The sequence below is a fragment of the Canis lupus genome, chromosome 8 (genome assembly GCF_011100685.1).
Source record: "Canis lupus familiaris isolate Mischka breed German Shepherd chromosome 8, alternate assembly UU_Cfam_GSD_1.0, whole genome shotgun sequence".
Taxonomy (NCBI): Eukaryota; Metazoa; Chordata; class Mammalia; order Carnivora; family Canidae; genus Canis; species Canis lupus.
In genome coordinates, this window is record NC_049229.1 from 29368570 (window position 1) to 29388312 (window position 19743).

General features: G+C 37.6%; 2 protein-coding genes and 1 long non-coding RNA gene across 9 annotated transcripts in view; 2 read left to right on the forward strand and 1 right to left on the reverse strand.

The window, feature by feature from the left end:
- The window catches only part of LOC106559102, a 155165-nt gene that overhangs the window by 121377 nt on the left and 14045 nt on the right, over positions 1 to 19743 (forward strand). The gene's annotated exons all lie outside the window — the stretch shown is intronic.
- The window catches only part of FERMT2 (fermitin family member 2), an 80017-nt gene that overhangs the window by 43434 nt on the left and 16840 nt on the right, over positions 1 to 19743 (reverse strand). For all 7 annotated transcript variants that reach the window (XM_038544738.1, XM_038544739.1, XM_038544740.1 and 4 more), the window contains one exon: positions 5711 to 5944. In XM_038544738.1, the coding sequence (XP_038400666.1) occupies positions 5711 to 5944 (234 nt within the window). The remainder of the gene's footprint in view (positions 1 to 5710; positions 5945 to 19743) is intronic.
- LOC100686500 (cytochrome c oxidase subunit 7A2, mitochondrial) lies at positions 15258 to 15550 on the forward strand. Its single transcript, XM_038544741.1, has one exon. It carries the CDS (start codon positions 15314 to 15316, stop codon positions 15530 to 15532), a length of 219 nt encoding a protein of 72 aa, XP_038400669.1. The 5' UTR covers positions 15258 to 15313; the 3' UTR covers positions 15533 to 15550.

A 19743-nucleotide genomic window follows, 5' to 3' on the forward strand; every position in this document is an offset into this window, starting at 1 on the left:
AAATCTTAAAAAAAATGGGTAAAGGACCTGAATAGACATTTTCCCAAAGAAGATACACAAATGGTAGACAGATACATGAAAAAGTGTTCAACATCACTAATCATTAGAGAAATACAAACCAAAACCACAATGCAATGTCACTTCATACCTGTTAGAATGGCTATTGTCAAAAAGATTAGTACTGGCAAGGATATGGAGTAAAGGGAATCCAGCCACAATGGAAAATAGAATGGAAGTTCCTCAGAAAATTAAAAATAGAACTACTGTATAACCCAGCAATTCTACTTCTGGTAATATAACTGAAGGAAATGAAACCACTATCATGAAGAGATATCTGCGCCTCCATGTTCTTAGCATTGTTTGCAATGGCTAAGAAAAGGAAGCAACATAAGTATTCACTGACAGATGAATGGATAAAAAAGTTGTGATACACAAACACAGATATTATTCAGCCATAAAAAGAAGGAAATCCTGCCATTTGTGACAACACTGATGGACCTTGAAGGCATTATGCTAAATGAAATAAAGTCAGAGAAAGATAGATACTGTATAATCTCGCTTATATGTGGAACACAAAACAAAACAAAACCAAAAAAGTAAATTCATAGAAAGAGAGAGCATATTTGTGGTTACCAGAGGCAGGAGGTGAGGAGTGGGGGGAACTGGATGAAAGTGGTCAAAGGTACACACTTAAGTTATAAGTAAGTACTAGGGATGTGATGTATGACATGAAGACTATAGTTAATGCTGGTATGGTATATTTGAAAGTTGTTAAGAGTTACAATTGCAAGGATTTTGAGTGCACGTGTGTGTGTGTGTGTGTGTGTGTGTGTGTGTACCTATATGAGATAATGGATGTTAACTTTGGTGATCATTTTACAGTATTACTTAAGTTATTATGCTGTACACCTTAAATGTACACCATGATCTCAGTACAACTAGAAAAAAAGTGTTTGGTAGAATTCACCAGTAAACCAGTCTGGCCTTAGTGCTGTTTTGGAAGGTTATTAATTTATTGATTCAATTTCTTTAACAGATACAGGTTTACTCAGGTTGTCTATTTCTTATGTGAGTTTTTAGAAGATTGGCTGTCAGGTTTTTTATTTAGTAAAAATTATGTTGGCTCAGGTCATGATCTGGGGGCCCTGGGATAGAACCCCACACTAGGATCCGTACTCAGTGGGGAATCCCCTTGTCCCTCCCTCTCACCCCTGCTTGTGCCCTCTCAGAACAAATCAAATCTATTTTAAAAAAGAGCTTATGACATAGGGCAGGGGGGTAGGTTAAATAGATAATGGGTATTAAGGAAAACACTTGTGATGAGCACTATGTGTTGTATTTAAGTGACAAATGACTAAATTCTACACCTGAAACTAATAAGTACACTTTGTTAACTAGAATTTAAAACTTGAAAAAAAAAAAAAAGGGCTTAAAACATAAAACCATTTTATTTTATGAATACCAACAAACTAATTCTAAGGTTTTTTTTTTTTTAATTTTTATTTATTTATGATAGTCACACAGAGAGAGAGAGAGAGAGGCAGAGACACAGGCAGAGGGAGAAGCAGGCTCCATGCACCGGGAGCCTGACGTGGGATTCGATCCTGGGTCTCCAGGATCGCGCCCTGCGCCAAAGGCAGGCGCCAAACCGCTGCGCCACCCAGGGATCCCTAATTCTAAGGTTTATATGGAAAGGCAATACACCTAGAATAGCCAACACCATATTGAAGGAGAAAAACAAAGTTGAAGGACTGATGCTACATGACCTCGAGACTTAATATAAAGCTATCATAATCAAGACAGGGTGCTGTCTAGCAAATAGATCAATGGAACAGAATGTAGCATCCAAAAATAGATCAATATAATTATAGGCAACTGATCTTTTTTTTTTTAAGATTTTATTTATTTATTCATATGAGAGAGAGAGAGAGAGAGAGAGAGAGAGACGCAGAGACATAGGCAGAGGGAGAAGCAGGCTCCATGCAGTGAGCCCGACATGGGATTTGATTCTGGGTCTCCAGGATCATGCCCTGGGCTGAAGGCAGGCACTTAACCGCTGAGCCACCCAGAAATCCCGGCAACTGATCTTTGACCAGAGAGCAAAGGCAATACATAGGAGAAAAGATACTTTTTCGATACATTATGCTCGAACAACTGGACATCCCCATGTAAAAAAAAAGAATCTAGACCCAGACTTTATACTCTTCACAAAAATTAACTCAAAAGGATCACAGTCCAAAATGTAAAATGCAAAACTATAAAACCTCTAGATAACACAGGAACAAAATCTAGATAATCTTGAGTTTAGTGATGAGTTTTTAGATATGACAAAAAAGACATGATCGATAAAAGAAATAACTGATAAGCTAGATTTCATTAAAATTAAAATTTCCGGGATCCCTGGGTGGCGCAGCGGTTTGGCGCCTGCCTTTGGCCCAGGACGCGATCCTGGAGACCTGGGATCGAATCCCACGTCGGGCTCCCGGTGCATGGAGCCTGCTTCTCCCTCTGCCTGTCTCTCTGCCTCTCTCTCTCTCTGTGACTATCATAAATAAATAAAAATTTTAAAAAAAAATTAAAATTTCCTGCTCTCTGAAAGAAACCGTCAGAGAATGAAAAAACAAGCCAGAGACTGGAATAAAATATTTGCTAAAGGAATATCTAATAAAGTACCATTTTCCAAAATATATACTAAAAACTTAAGAACTCTTGAAATTCAACAGTAAGAAAACAAACTGATTAAAAAATAGGTCAAAAGGGATGCCTGGATGGCTGAACCAGTTAAGCATCTAACTCTTGATCTCAGCTCTGGTCTCAATCTCATTGTCATGAGAGCCTAGTTGGGGGGAGGGGGGGGGGTGGTTAAGGTCCAAAGACCTTAACACTCTCCTCGACAAAGATGATGTACCCATGGCAAATGAACATACAAAAAGATGCTCCACATCCTATGTTATGAAGGAAATACAAATTAAAATAACAATGAGGGGCAGCCCGGGTGGCGCATCGGTTTAGGGCCGCCTTCGGCCCGGGGCGTGACCCTGGGGTCCAGGGATAGAGTCCCACTCCCTGTGTCGAGCCTGCTTCTCCCTCTGCCTCTCTCTCTCTCTCTGGGTCTCTCACGAATAAATAAATAAATAAAATCTTAAAAAAAAAATAACAATGAAATGTCACTGCACATTAGAATGGCCACAAACCAAACACTGACACCACCAAATGCTGGTGAGGATTCAGAGCAAAAAAGAATTCTCATTCATTACCAGTATGAATACAAAATGGTGCAGCTACTTTGGAAGACCGTTTGGTGGTTTCTTAAACAACTAAATATTTTTACCATATGATCCAACAATCACATTCCTTAGTATTTACCCAAAGGAGTTGAAAACATACCCATACAAAACCCTCCACACAGATATTTATAGTAGCTTTACTTATACTGCATATCTTAGAAAAAACTACAATACCCTTGGTATTGGTAGGTACATAGGATAAATAATCTGTGGTACATCCAGACAATGGGATATTATTCAGTGCTAAAGTGAAATGAGCTATCAAGCCATAAGACATGAAGGAAACTCAGATGCATATAACTATGCAAAAGAAACAATCTGAAGAAACTACATACTGTATGACTCCAACTGTATGATATCCTAGAAAAGGCAAAACTATGGAGACAGTAAAGAGATTAATGGTTGCCAGGGGTTAGGGAAGAAGGAAGGATGAAAAGGCAAAGCACAGAAGATTTTTAGGGCAGTGAAACTGCTCTATATGATACTATAATGATGGATACATGTCATTATGCATTTGCCCAAACCTACAGACTGTATAATACCAAGAGCGAATCCAAATGTAAGCCACGGACTCTAGATGATGTGTTGGTGTCGATTTACCAAGTGTACCACTCTAGTGTGGGATGTTGATAGTGGGGAGGTTGTACATGTGCAAGGATAGGGAATAAATGGGAACTCTGTACTTTCTGCTTAATTTTGTTGTGAACCTAAAACTGCTCTAAAAAAATAAAGTTTATGAACTAAAAAAAAAAAAAAAGATAAATCATATAAATGGGTAAGTCAAAAAAGAACCTTAGATGGCTAATAAAGATATAGAAACATTCTTAACTTTATCAGCTTTGAATGAGAAAATATAGTATTTCATTTTAGAAGTAAACACTAAAAACTGACAACATTCAAGTGTTTGTGATGATTTGGGACAATGGATTTTTATACATTGCTGGTTGTAATGTAAATTGGTAAAGCAGTCCTCCCTTATCCACGATTTCCATTAATTGTAGTCTGGAAGCAGATGATCCTTCTTTTGATGTATCATCAGAAGGTCAGCTTAATGCTGTGTCACAGTGCCTATATCCTTCACCGGACTTCATCTCATGTAGGCATTTTATCATCACACATTATCACAAGAAGGATAAGTATAGTACAATAGGATATTTTGAGGGAAAGACCACATTCACAAGACTTTTACTATAGTATATTGTTATAATGGACTTATTTTATTATTGTTAATCTCTTATTGTACCTGATTTATAAATTAAACTTTATCACACACACACATATATATATATATGTATAGGATAAAATACAGTACATTTACTATCTGTGGTTTCAAGAATCTACTGGGGGTCTTTGAACATACCCCTCACATATAGCAGGGGACTACTGTATAGCCACTTGAGAAACTCCTACATACAAATACAAAACTGAAAACAAAACCCCACAAAGTAATGGCACTAACATATTGTTTATGGATCTAAACAGATATGGAAAAATGAATGTGCATGTTGGTGTGTTACTAATGTATTTTTAAAAGTACTAGAAGGTTATATACTAACTTATGACAGTGGTTGCTTTGTGAAGACAAATTATAAGAATGTGACTCAAGAACTTTACCTCTATTATTGTGACTTAAAAAGTTTTGCAAAATGGCAGTTATTAATTCTAAAATAACAGGAATTAGGTAAGTTTCATATAATTCCTTATACTTTTCTGTATTTTAATTTTTTTTCCTAAAAATTCCATCAAGCATAAAAAAAACACTGTAATTTCAGTCATTAGATCAAAATAGTAATGTCCTGCATCTCCTCTAAATCTATGGAATAATAGAGTTATGTTCTAGTAATAATGACAATAGTTCACATTCTCTCTGATGGCCGAATACTTCCTGTCACATGACATAACTGGGTCAGCCAAAAGTAACCCACATTTCATTTCAGAAAGCATAAACAGAATTACTACAAGAGTGTTCAAGTTGTAGACTGCTTAAGGAAGGTAACACTCATGGTCATTTCCTTTAGAGCTGTGTCAGGCCTTTAGTGAAGGAAGTGACACAATGTGCTCAATCACTAAAGTCAAATAGTGACTTACCTGAAGGAAACATTACAAAAGCTACATCCTGAAAATAATGCTTTTTCCTTCTCCTTCCCGAGAAATAAATTAAGTCATCAGAATGAAGTATTATATAATAATACATACCTGATACATTTCTAGCAAGAAAAGAATCTATGTTAGACTCCTCCTGTTCCATCTTACTTTAATATTTATCTTGAAGTGATATAAAACTTCCAAGAATAAAGTGAAAAACTGACATACACATACATACATAGCTCACCCCAGCCTACTCTTTGAAATAAGCTCAGTGTTAATCATCAGTCATACATATTTCACATAACTCATATGTTCATGAAGAATTTAATACTTACTAAAAGTCTTACAGATGTCAGAAACAGCTTTGAAGACTCTATCAGAGAAATTCACTTTCACCTTCACATACTTCATGTTGGGAAGCTGTAGGCGAAGCAGTTTGTGCTGGGGGGTGAACTGAAGCTTAGCATCTGCCTGAATGCCATACTTATCCAAGGTCCAATGTGTTTTAAGAAGCCAAGTTCTCTTCTTTTCCCACCAGAGAGCATGATCAGACCAATCTTTTTTTACATCTATAAAAACACAAGCAATACACAAAACATTTAAAAACACTTAAAAATCACTAAGATTACTTCGAAAGAAATTATATGATAACTAAATTGGATATTTAATATAAGCAACTAATTAAATATTGTCTTTTATGTGATGAGTATAAAAGAAATACTAAAGAGCAGAGAAAACATTCTGTGCCCTTGAAAGCCCATACATGAGGTAGCTGACGCAGAATTATTAGAACACTAATAATGCTTATACCAGGTACAATATGGGACACAGGGATGAAGAGGGTCCTGAGACTGAGCCTGGGACTCCAAGGATTCCCTTTTCCTTGGTTCCTCCACCCCCGCCCTACCCGCTCCTGTGCACATTCTGTCTCAAATAAACAAATTTTTAAAACAAAAACAAAAAAAGAAACAAAGCCTTCCAGGGAAAGAAAAAAAAAAAAAAAAAACCCTGGAAAATAACATTTTTGGAAACAAAAACTACTCTCATGATTCTGATAAAAAGATCATTTTAATATAAGTTTTAAAAGCCTTGGTCAACTTTAAAAAAAAAAGAGCTTAAAAGCATATACTTTTTTTTTTTTTAACACAACTTGTATACCTGAAAGCCTCACACAGTAAAAAATAAAATTTCCACATCATGTGCCTAGAAACACCTTCTTCAATGGTGAAACTTAAATCACATGACTGAATTTCTCATTGTGGAAGAAACACAAATGGAAAAAGTCTTCAATTAAATCCCCAGACATTAAAAAAAATTAATCAGTAAGTAATGGGAGAATTGTAGTTACTTCTGACTACATTGCCACTTTGAAATTTTAATATTTGTTTTGGAAAAACCCAGTCAATTATGTCAATTGAAGTTTAATTGTATTAATATATATAATTCCTATTTTATAACTACTCACTTAATTGTGAGACACACTGTATGTAGTACCCTGCATCTTTTTTTTTTTTTTTTAAAGATTTCATTTATTTATTCATGAGAGACCCACAGAGAGAGAGAGAGAGGCAGAGACACAGGCAGAGGGAGAAGCAGGCCCCACGCAGCAGGGAACCTGATGTGGGACTCGATCCCAGGTCTCTAGAATCACACCTGGGGCTGAAGGCGGCGCCAAACCGCTGAGCCACCTGGGCTGCCCAGTACCCTGCATCTTAAATGATTTTCCAGCACAGAATTTGTCAATTAACTTTAAATACTGAAAATCTTATCTAACATTAAAAACCACCAAGGTTGGAACCTTTTCATTTATTGAGGTAAATGGTCACACACATTATATAAAGGGTTTACTTTTCACGAAGAGAGAACCCAAAACAGGAAAAGATAACTGCAAAGAATGAACCAATTTGAGTAAGTCTGAGCTGAACTGAATTAATGGTAGGTAGGCATATATTACTTTCCTCCCCATACCTCAGTCCATTCACTCTTCTGTCCTCTGTGCCAATGTCAACCACTAAGGAAGACCTATCTCCCCAGTGGGGGGAAAAGGGAAGAAAAAGCTGTATCCTCCTCCTCCTCTGTAAACACTGATATATCATTTGGATTCCCCCAAAAGGCAAACCTGAGATGAGAACTTTGAAGGGAAGCACACTTTGAAGGGAATAGGAAGTGAGACGGTTACAGAGAAGTGTATTAAGGGTTCACTGACTACTGTGTATAACTGGGAGTTCAGTCCTGCTAAAGACCCCCTGAGGAATTATGTAGAAGATGCCTAAGACTTGTCCCACCTAAGGAAACATAAGGTGAGGTATCTATCTACTTCCTTGGTTGCTCCCAAGGCCATTAAATTCCTACTACTTTCTGGCTGTCAATGCATATAGCTGGCCACCCTTCACTCAGGCAGACCCACAAAGCCCCAAATATTTGTATCAGGACTTTTACAGAAAAACTTCATGGGTCTCTGATGAATGAAAATCTCAACTTTCCATCAATTAGGTTTTGAACTCTAAACTCAGAAACAGCTAACTCTCCTGATCTTCCTCTAAAAATCTGACCCTCCCTATCAATTCCACCTCCCTTCCTCACAACAAAGGAGCAGCCCACCTGCATCCAGCAAGAATAAACAAGGGAATGTTATGTTTCAAAATCATCACTGATAATTCTGAAGAACTACAGGAAACAGAGTGAAAATGAGAGATACATAAATTAATGTGGGAGTGGAAATAAAAGTCCGAGTAGCAATGGTTAGGCAGTGAGGAAGTAGTGATAAGGAATACAGAGAACTTTTCCTGAGTACTTTGTTACAGGAGGAGCACAATAATAGGATGGCAGATGGACAGAAAGTGGAAAGCAAATCCAAGGAGTATTTTTAGGGTTTTTTTTTTCCATTTTTTTAAAAGATTTTATTTATTTATTCATGAGAGACAGAGAGAGAGACAGAGACACAGGCAGAGGGAGAAGCAGGCTCCATGCAGGGAGCCTGATGGGGGACTTGACCCTGGGTCTCCAGGATCAGGCCCTGGGCTGAAGGCGGCGCTAAACCGCTGAGCCACCAGCGCTGCCCTAGGTTTGTTTTAAAGAAGAGAAAGTTGAGGCAGCCTGATGGCTCAGAGGTTTAGCGCCGCCTTCAGTCCACGGCCTGATTACGAGACCTGGGATTGAGTCCCAGGTCAGGCCCCCCAGAGGGAGCCCGCTTTTCCCTCTGCCTGTGTCTCTGCCTCTCTCTGTGTGTCTCTCATGAAGAAGAAGAAAGAAGAAGAAAACAAAGAAGTTATTACAAGATCATTTTTTAAAAGAATTACATTTTTTAAAAAGATTTATTTTAGAGAGACAGCATAAGTAGGGGGGAGAGGCAAGAGGGGAGTAGCCAAGGAGGAGAGAGGGGAAATAGACTCCTCACTGAGTGGGGCACCCCATGCAGAAATCAGAGCTCGTGACCTGAGCCAAAACCAAGAGTTGGACGCTTAACCGACTGAGCCTCCCAGGTGCCCCTACAATGTCATTTTTTTTTTAATAGGCTCCATGCCCAGCCTGAACTCTCCAACCTGAGATCAAGAGCCTAGCTGAGATCAAATCCAATGCCTAACCAATCGAGCCACCCAAGTGCTCCTTTAAAAAGTGATTGGAATGATAATATAAAACTCAAAACGCATTTACAATTACCATTTCTTAATTTGCTCTTCAGCACAGTCATTGTGTCTGTTTCACCTCAAAACTTTTTAGAAACTTGATTAAGCTCTCTTAAATACACAAAATAATGTTTTCTCACCTTCTAGAAAATCTTCCTTTGCTGCTGGCTTTGTATAACACTATGTATCCTACTTCAAAACTAGTAATACCTTCACCTCAAGTACCATAACTGGCTTCACCCAGAATATCACAAGAATATAGCTGTTCTATTCAGAAGCAGCAAAAATGAATTTTATACACTGATAAAAATCCTGAGAAAAACGATGATCTACCAATTGAGAATCACTCAACAAGGCAAGTGTAAGAGCCAATTGTACATCAAAAATACTTAACAAATTTTGTATGTATGTGTAAAGCAGTATATCTTAATGCAGTAACTCTTGAAAGTACTTAGGTTATCTAGTATGCTACAGCACAGCTTGTCTCCACAGTAATAAGTTAAACTATACTATGTCAACTGTAACTGATATAAACACAATGTGCACAGGAGATTTCAAATATCAAGATATATATTTATATATTCCTCCAATCAAAGACTGAGTAGAAGCATAAAAACTTTGATTTTAAAAGTAAAATGGTCATCTATAAAATCACTACAAATAAATAATGAAAAGCAAATGAAAATGCTGGTGATTCATAAAATAATGGCTTATTTTCCTTATGTGGCATTACAATTTATAAAGAAAGTTATTGAAGTTCCCTACATGTACATAATGAAACTTTAGAACAACTTTCCATGTATTTTACTCCCACATCAAAATCTGAAACCCGCACCTGTTCTAATAAACATTTCTAATTTTTTAGAATGGCAGCCTTAGTGTTTCAAACATAGCATTAGACAACTAAATGCAACACACACACTCACACATAAGAATAATCAGCCTGGGGCACCTGGGTGACTCAGTCAATTAAGTGACTGACTCTTGATTTTGGCTCAGGTCATGACTTCACGGTTGTGAGATGGAGCCCCACGCCAGGCTCTCACGGGTTGTGGAGGCTGCTTAAGATTGCTTAAGATTCTCTCCATACCCTCACTCTCAAAACAAAAACAAAAACAAACAACAACAACAACAACAACAAAACCATCAGCCTGGCACTTGCCATGGTAGGAGTTAGCAAGCATCACCATAAGGGGGACTTGTTTCATCAGCATTATAAAACCATTCAAGGGGTAGATCATGCTCAACAATATGTTCTAGTAGTCAATTTTTCCAAAGTTAATTTTCAGTTATGCTCCAGGTATAGTGTAACCACCTTCTTTTATTTGGTATATTGTGACTTTAAAATATTTTATCTAGATTTTAAGAGGCAACACACTATAAATACAAACCTCAGAAAGAAAATCTAAGGGGGGAATACTATAAAGTCATTTTCTCTCTTGCAGTAGAAAAGACATTTCTTTCTTTATTCATAAATCTAGCCTTTTTCAGAAGTCAAGAACTATTTAGATTATGGTTCCATAAACCAATAAAGGTCATCTATAATACTTTTAGTAATATACGTCAATTTTTCAAAAACACTTTGCCAGCACTGAGTAATGTATAGAATTATTGAATCACTATATTATATGCCTAAAACTACCACTGTTTGTTAATTATACTAGAATTTATAAACTTTTAAAATTAACTTAAAAAAATTTTGCTAGAATTCTGGAAAGAATTATTGCTGTGTTCCTCCCTTATTTAATAGATCCAATCATGCTGTGCTCTGTTCCACATAAAAGTAACACTATCTGACACTCAAATTTACATCATTAAAATTGCAAATGGCTAAAACATTAACTGAATCAATAAAAATCTCTCTTGACTAACAGAATGCTCTTCAAATTCAAGAAGTAGTTGAGTATTTAACCTACAAAGACACCATTTGTGTATTCTAAGGAACAAAACTTAAGGGTTTCATTATTGTGAGGCTGAGTATACAAACATTGCTTATTCTACCAAATGGCCTTTGGAGCATTCACCTGCTCCATGACTCCAGGAGTCACAAAAAAAAAATCAAGTATTTCAAAAAGCTTTCTGCTAGGGAAAATACTATGTCCCTCTTTTTGCAATGATAGCTTCCTTACACTCTAGAAAATATAAGCACAGAGAAAGGGGATACACTATTAATACTCTATTTAATCTTTTCCTATTAGGGCCACAATTCCTTCTTAACTATTTTATTATGCAATTCTAAAATGTAATTATTTACTTTCATTTTTTAAAAAATTTTAATTGTTGGGAAACCCCGGTGGCGCAGTGGTTTAGCACTGCCTGCAGCCCGGGGTGTGATCCTGGAGACCCAGGATCGAGTCCCACATCGGGCTTCCTGCATGGAGCCTGCTTCTCTCTCTGCCTGTGTCTCTGCCTCTCTTTCGCTCTCTCTGAATAAATAAATAAATCTTAAAAAAATTTTTTAATTGTTTAAAAAGTAAAAAAATGACAAATAGAAAGTTAACCAAATTAACTTATTTTTAAGTACCACATTTCAAAAATAAGTAACTTATTAGTAACAATTTGAAACAAATAGGAAACAAAATGTTACTTTTAAGTGGCTTAGATTTCTGTTGCATATTTAAGAAATAATATTCAGGAAGGAAGGAAATACAAAATTTGTTTAGCATTCTCATAACTTCATAAACCAGAAGCAAAGTTTACATTAGATAATCTCTGGTAAGTCAACATTTTGTATTAAATTATAAGTACACAGATGCTTTCTGGGCACATGCCTTATTTTTTAGTAATATTTTTCTGTTGTGCTAATATACAGTTTGTCCTGTTCCGTTTTATTTTAGCATCCTCTTAAAACTCCAAATTAGGTAGTGTTAACTATTGCATGTCAAGAATTCACCCTGTCTTTAATGATGGCAAAAACTCTTCAATCCTAGTAAGCTATTAACAAAGCTACTAAGCAACTGGTTCTGACACCACTGCGAACTAGCCATGCAAACTGACCAGACCAGATATCATAGGCCAGTGTCCTCTTGACCTCCAAAATAAGACTTTAGAACTCCATCACACCATTTACTTATTCCACCTAGTTACTCATCTACCAAACTCAGATTTTCCCTCATTCATTTATTTCACAACTAGATTGAAACAATCACAGGCACACTTCCTTTTATCATGCTTTGCAGATACTCTGTTTTTTTGTTGTAACAAACTAAAGGTTGTGGCAGCCTTTGTACCTGCATGGGTCTCTGCCTTTGTCTTATAATAAAAGAAGTATCTATTTATCTCAAACCAATCCTGTTAACTATGCTCTGCTGCCCTACTCACCTTCTAGGAACCATACACTTCTTACACTGGCTCCCTAGGTATCTCATCCATTACCGCGGCTTTAAATGTCATCTATACATTTTATCTACAGTCCAAACTTCTGCTTAGAGTACCAGCTTATACATCCTACTGCCTATCTCATTTCTCCATCTAGATGTCTCACAGGCATCTCAAACTTCATATATCCAAAACTTAACCCAATTTTCTCTTATCTCTACTATTACTAAATAGCACTAACCATCAACCCAGTTGCTCAAACCAGATTCTAGAAGTAATAGATCCTTCTTTTCCCACCATTCCCCACATTTATCAGCAATCCTTTCAGTTTAACTTCCAAAAATCTCCAATTTCCACTAGCATGAACCCATTTTGTTTAGGTCACTAGCATCTCTTCCACTGATTACTGCAATAGCCTGACTAGCCTCCTGATTCCATTCAGCACCTTCCACACAACATCCAAGGTGATCCACTTAACACTCATGTCATTCTCCTGATGAAAATAACAGCTTCTAAATGCACTCAAAATCCAAATACCTTATCGTAGTCTACAAAGGCCCACACACTATGGCCCATCTACTCCTCTGAATTTATTTTATGCTACTCTTCCGTCTGCTTCAACCACACTTTCCTTCTTTTCTCCAAGAACTAATAAGTAAGCTCTATCTTGCCTCAGTGGCTTTGCACACACTATTCCATTCTGAATGCAAATTCTCTTATCTTTCTCAAATTTTAGTTTAAATTTCATATTCCCAGAGAAGTCGTTTTTAGCCACCCTAAGATAAACCTTCCAATTGACCTATGTCCCTCTGTTATTCTCTATTTCAGTACACTGTGATATTGATGATCAAAATTTGCATTCATTGTTTGTTGTTCATGGGAGGAGTGTCTTTCTTCCCAATTAGACTATATACTCTAAAACAAAAACACTGTCTATTTCAGTCACCACTATATTACTACACCTAGCACGATGCCTGGCATACAATACCTGAAAAATGAATAAATCCTCATATTGAAAAATTTAACGATCCTTCATTACTACCCCAAGAATGTATTGCCCCAACAGGCAAAGTATCCTTAAAACATCAAGAAAAATAATATGTAAATTAATTTTAAAAATCCACTTTGTCTTCAACTTCAGAAGTAAAACATGCTTCTATAACAACCAGAAGCACAACAGAGATTTCCCCTAGATGTGGAGAAATCAAACTGAATTGACTTCCTCTTCTTGCTCACATCTTCTAAAAAGGATGAATTACTTTGTCGAAGGCAATCCCTTTTATGCAAAATGATTATATTCCAAAAATTCATTTTTTGGTTTGAAAGTTCAGATTTGCCACAAAGAAATATCATAAACAACAGTTAGGTTCCAAATCAGACTGCTGCCCAAATCTAAAATGACCCAAAGCATATTACTAACAATATTATATCACACTAAACAGGTATCACAAGGTTTTTTGGAAAATATATGGTCAGTGCTTCAACACAAGATGTAAGGAAAACTGCTAGCAATAGCACCTGCAGAGTGTGGGTTAGAGAGGGAAGAACGAGAACACGGTTATTAAGTTGTAAGGGAGACAAGGGCTTCCGTCTAACTAACGGCACTGGGCATCTCCCTAGTCCTCTTTCCGCAACTCCAGGAACTAACCTACCTTCTTCCTCTTTCCCAGCTGTAATTTACTGTGTTAAGGCAAGGTTTCTTACATTTACTAAGCTACCGACAGTAGAAGCTTTTGTTTCTGCTTTCCTCTCTATTTGCTAAAACAAATACACAACTCTTCTAATGTTTCTAATGAGATGTCATTGCCAATAATGTGTAAAGACAAGATCTACAAGTAAAATTAATGCTTAAATAGGTTTATTGGTTTAAAAATGATATCTATGATGTTATCTCTAATATTTATTGAAATTTAAGGACAGCAGATCTTTTTTTTTTTTTTTTTTAAGGATAGCAGATCTTAATTTCACCATTCAATCACATATTCTTTTGTCCTGAAGAACTCCTTACTCTCACCCCTTTAGGTCTCCTTCCTCTCAAACTTTTAATTTCAGAGGTAAGGATGCTGAAGATCCTCTTCCCTTAATTTTAGGTGTGCCTTCTTGTTCTGGTCTCTTTAATTACTCAGATCTTCAAAAAGGGAAAGGGGAAGTAAAATGAAGACTGTTATTCTTCAGGTACACAATCAATAAATTAATCCATAAACATTTTCCAAGTACCTACCATTTGCCACACTACACTTGGCCACTGGAATATAAAATTAGCAAGTAAGAACTCCCATCCAAGAGACATACATAGTCCAAGTAAGGGACACAGACAAGTAAAATGAGCTAAAAAGATAAAAGAACAAAATGCTACAGAAGCAACCAACTTTAATGTCAAAGAGGAATGAGGTTCTAAAGATGATGTTCTACCCATCTTATGAGATGTGGGACTTCCAACATGTGCTAAGAGGAACAACCCTATAAACAATGGAGTCTCCAAATCAGATTGTGATGGAATTATGGAGAATGAATTAGGAAGAGTCTGGCAACAAGACATTTACTGCAATACTCTGGAAGCAGGACCTGACCTCAGGAAGAAGCTAAAGAAAAAGAGCCAAATATGAGAAACATGTCTAAGAATCACAGGTCTTAACAAGATTGACTATCGATGAGAAAAGATAGCTGGCTGCTTCTCCCCCTGCCTATGTCTCCGCCTCTCTCTCTGTGTGTCTCTCATGAATAAATAAATAAAATTTAAAAAAAAGAAAGAAAGAAAAGACAGCTGGAAGGCGAAGAGAAAAGCTAGAAAGCTCCTAGCTTGAGAATTAAACGGACAGTGACAAAAGCACTAAGATTTGTTTATTTAACATTAAATATATGCCAGGAGCACTTAATACACTATCATTTAATTCTCCCAAAAATCCCAAGTAGAGAGGTAGTTCCGGTTCCGGTGCGGGGACTTTCGTTCCTGGTGTTCAGTTGTCGCAGTTGGTGGGTAGTAACTGAGCCAAGATGCTGCGGAATCTGCTGACTCTTCGCCAGATTGCCCAGACGACCATAAGTACTGTTTCACGCAGGCAGTTTGAAAATAAAGTTCCAGAGAAACAAAAGCTATTTCAGGAGGATAATGGAATACCAGTGCATCTAAAGGATGGAGTAGCTGATGCCCTCCTGTATAGAGCCACTATGATGCTTACAGTTGGTGGAACAGCATATGCCATTATTAGCTAGCTGTGGCTTCTTTTCCCAAGAAGCAAGATTGACTTCAGTTCATCTCAGCAGGCAGTTGGTTCAGTTTCATTCAGCTCTCTATGGACCAGTAATTGATAAACTCAATATTTATTGACTTATACTAACTGCCACCAATAAAGCAGTCTTTACCATGAAAAAAAAAAATCCCAAGTAATAAATACTGTTTAATCCTTGTTTCGGGAGATGAGAAAACCAAAGGACAGAGGAATTATATAACCTGGCCCAAGGTAAAAAAAAAAAACAAAAAAAAAAAAGGCTAGCATATACAGAAGTGAGATTTTGAATCCAGATTAGTGTGACTTCCAAACTGGCATTTTTGGGATACCTGGATGGCTCAGCAGATGAGCTTCTGCCTCCAGCTCAGGGTGTGATCCTGATGTCTGGGATCAAGTCCCAGATTTAAACTCTCCTGTTTCAACAATCTCCAAGAAATACTAATTTAAAAACGCAAGACACAGAATGTTGTACATCATGAGCTCCCATCCCAATTGTGGGGGAAAAAAGGGGAGGATAACACACTAAAACCTATGCTCATATGTGCATAAAATATCTTTGTAAGGAAATATAAGAAACCTGTAGCAGGGTTGCCTCTGGGAGAGAAGATCAGGTGTCTGGGGTTGGGAGGTTTACCTCTTTTTCTACTCTAAGCCCTTTGATATTGTTCTAATTTCTACCATGCACTCCATGACTTTTTTTTTTTTTTTTTAAGGCTGGAAACAAAATAAGACAAAATGGTAATGGTTGCTAGTTTGGGGTGGAAGGAATGTGGTTTTATTGTATTGGTTGCAATTTTCTGTAGTTTTAAAAATGAAAGTTGCAGGGGCAGCCCAGGTGGCTCAGTGGTTTAGCATGGTATTCAGCCCAGGGCATGATCCTGGAGATCCGGAATCAAGTCTTGCATCAGGCTCCATGCCTGCTTCTCCCTCTGCCTATGCCTCTGCCTTTCTATGTGTCTCTCATGAATAAATAAATAAAATCTTAAAAAAAAAAAAAAGAATTAGCATTTTTTTTTATTTTAAAGATTTTATTTTTTATTTGAGAGAGCACAAGTGATGGGAAGGGCAGAGAGAGAGAGAGAAAGAGAAGCAGATTCCCTGTTGAGCATGGAGACCAACATGTGGCTCGATATGAGGACCCCGAGATCATGACCAGAGCCAAAGGCAGATGCTTAACTGATTGAGCCACCCAGGCACCCTTGAAGTGACATTCTTTTTTTTTTTTTTTTAAGTTTTTATTTTAAACACCTAGTGCTCATCACAAATGTACTCCTTAATCCTCTTTACCTATTTCACCCACTCCACACCCACCTCCCCTCTGGCAACCATCAGTTTGTTCCCTAGAGTTAAGTCTGTTTCTTGAATTGTCTTTCTTTTCCCCCATTGCTCATTTGTTTTGTTTCTTAAATTCCACATGAATGAAATTATATGGTATTTGTCTTTCTCTGACTTATTTCACTCAGCATTATAGTCTCTAGATCCATCTATGTTGTTGCAAATGTCAAGATTTTTTATGCTTTTTTACAGCTGAATATTATTACATTGTGTGTAATATATACACACATATATATATCTCACATCTTCTTTATACATCCATCAATCCATCAATTGATAGACACTTGGGCTGCTTCCATATCCTGGCTCTTGTAAATAGTACTGCTATAAACACAGGGATGCATACATCCCTCTGAATTCATGTTTTTGTATTCTTTGGGTAAATAGTGACATTCTTAAATACCACTCCATTAACCAAGATAAAGTTATTCAGAAGAGAAGCAGGTTTGGATATGTTAAATTGAGGACAAAGGACTAATGTTAAGATTCATTCACATTTCACAGTAAAATCCTGATGACCATCCTACACATTTTATATAAGAAATATGTATTAGGAGTAAGATAGAGTAGACATCTACAGGGAGATAAAGAAATTATTACATACAGTGCAGGGGTGCCTAGGTGGCAGAGTTGCTTAAGCAGCCAACTCTTAGTATCAGCTCAGGTTGTGATCTCAGGGTCTTGAGACCCATGTTGGCTCTGCACTCAGTGCAGAGTCTGCTTAAGACTCTTTCTCCCTCTCCCTTTGCCCCTCCTTCTGCATGCTCGCTCTCTCTTAAAAAATATTGATAAATAAATAAACACACACACACAACCAAAACAAGAACGGGATACCTGAGTGGCTCAGTCAGCTAAGCATCTGACTTCAGCTCATGCCATGATTTCCAGGTCCTGGGATCTAGCCTGTGCTCAGCAGGGAGTCTGCTTCTCCCTCTGCTCCTCCCACCTACTCATTCTCTCTCTCTCTCTCAAATAAATAGTTTAAATTAAAAACCCTTACAGTGGAAACACCAGGTCTTGCCAGAGCGAACAATGAGAAGTGAAGTATGCTTCACTTGATGATTTTATTTCCTCCCTTCCCTTCCTTAGCACCTGCCTTTCCTGCCTCAGAGATAAGTGACCTGTACTGGTAAGAGCACTATTATGTGGTAGATCTCAAAAAATTTTTGTTGTTGTTAAGGAATGTTTTAAAAGACTTTATTTGAGACAGAGAGAGTGTGCACACACAAGCCACGGAAGAGGCAGAGAGAAGAGAAAAAGAAGCAGATTCCCTGCTGAGGAAGGAGCCCAATGTGGAGCTCAATCCCAGGACCCTGAGATCATGACCCGAGCTGAAGGCAGATACTTAACCGAATGAGCCACCCAGGCACCTCGATTTTTTTAAGGTAGGTTCTATGCCAAATGTGAGGCTTGAACTCACAACCCTGAGATCAAGAGTTATAAGCTCCATGAATTAAGCCAGCCAGGGTGCCCTGATTCAAGAAATATCAACGGCAAAGGGCTGCAGCAGAGAGTAATATACTGGTTAGAGTTTCAACAAATTTTCCATTAAGTCTGACTTCACCAGATCTTACTGCAACATGTTTAATCTGTTCCTTTCCCCCACCAGTATCACAGTATCACAGGGATGCTATCAAGCTTCTATAAAGTAGGACCTGAAAATGTTCTTAGAAATCAACCCCATCTAGGAACTCCTGGGTGGCTCAGTGTTTGAGTATCTGCCTTCAGCTCAGGGTGTGATCCCGGGGTTCTGGGATCAAGTCCCACATTGGGTCCCCACAGGGAGCCTGCTTCTCCTCTGCGTCTCTGTGTGTCTGTCGAGAGAGAGAGAGAGAGAGAGAGAAAGAGAGAGAGAGAGAGAAAGAGAGAGAGAGAGAGAGAGAGAGAAGGAGGGAAAGGGAAAGAAAGAGAAAGAGAGAAAAAGAAAAAGAAAAATAAAGAGAAGAAACGAAACTCAGTCTAAATTCTTCCTATAGATAAGGAAATCAGGTCCATTGGGGTTAGTGGTTTGCTTGAGCCCCAACAATTCCTCAGTGGCAGAGCTAAGATTAAAATTCAGTTCTCACGGACACCTGAAATGTTAACTGAATCGATAGTCAGCATGAAAAAAACGGGTTCACAGACTAAATTTATGTTCATTCAGCTCTGCCCAAAGTAAACATGCTTCGCAGGCACAGAAAAACCTTGTCCACCAAAGAGACTGCTATTTCATTAGGATCTCCAAGAGCTACACTGAAATACTCAAACGATTCCATTTCTTTGTTTTAATACTATCCATATACTGGAATAGCAATTTATTGATATATAATGGACCTCATCCCTACCATACACTTACCAGTTCATTACCAAGAAGCTAATCAATTCAAGATCTATACTAAGGGAGACACCTGGGTGGCTCAGTGGTTGAGCTTCTGCCTGCGGTTCAGGGTGTGATCCCAGACTCCAGGATTCATAAGGAGTCCCCCACTGGGCTCCTTACAGCCTGCTTCTCCCTCTGCCTGTGTCTCTGCCTCTCTCTCTGTGTTTCTCATGAATAAATAAATCTTTTTAAAAAAATATATATATATACACACACTAAGGAAGCTAAGAAATTATTCCAGAAATTTATGAACTAGACCATGGAAACTGTAATTCAAGTGGTCTTAGGAGGTCCTGCCTAGAACCAGCCAAAACTACACAAGTCTTTCATCATCAAGTCATTCTCCCAACAACAAATGTGAATGAAGAAATATTTAAACAATGCATGTCTTTAACTGATAATAGCAACTACAAGCATACCTCATTTCATTGTGCTTCGCTTTACTGCATTTTTTATAAATTGAAAGTTTATGGTAATCTTGTGCCAAGCAAGTCTATCTG

Coding starts and splice junctions, on each gene's coding strand:
- LOC100686500 (XM_038544741.1), top strand. CDS start 15,314: ATGCTGCGGAATCTGCTGACTCTTCGCCAGATTGCCCAGACGACCATA.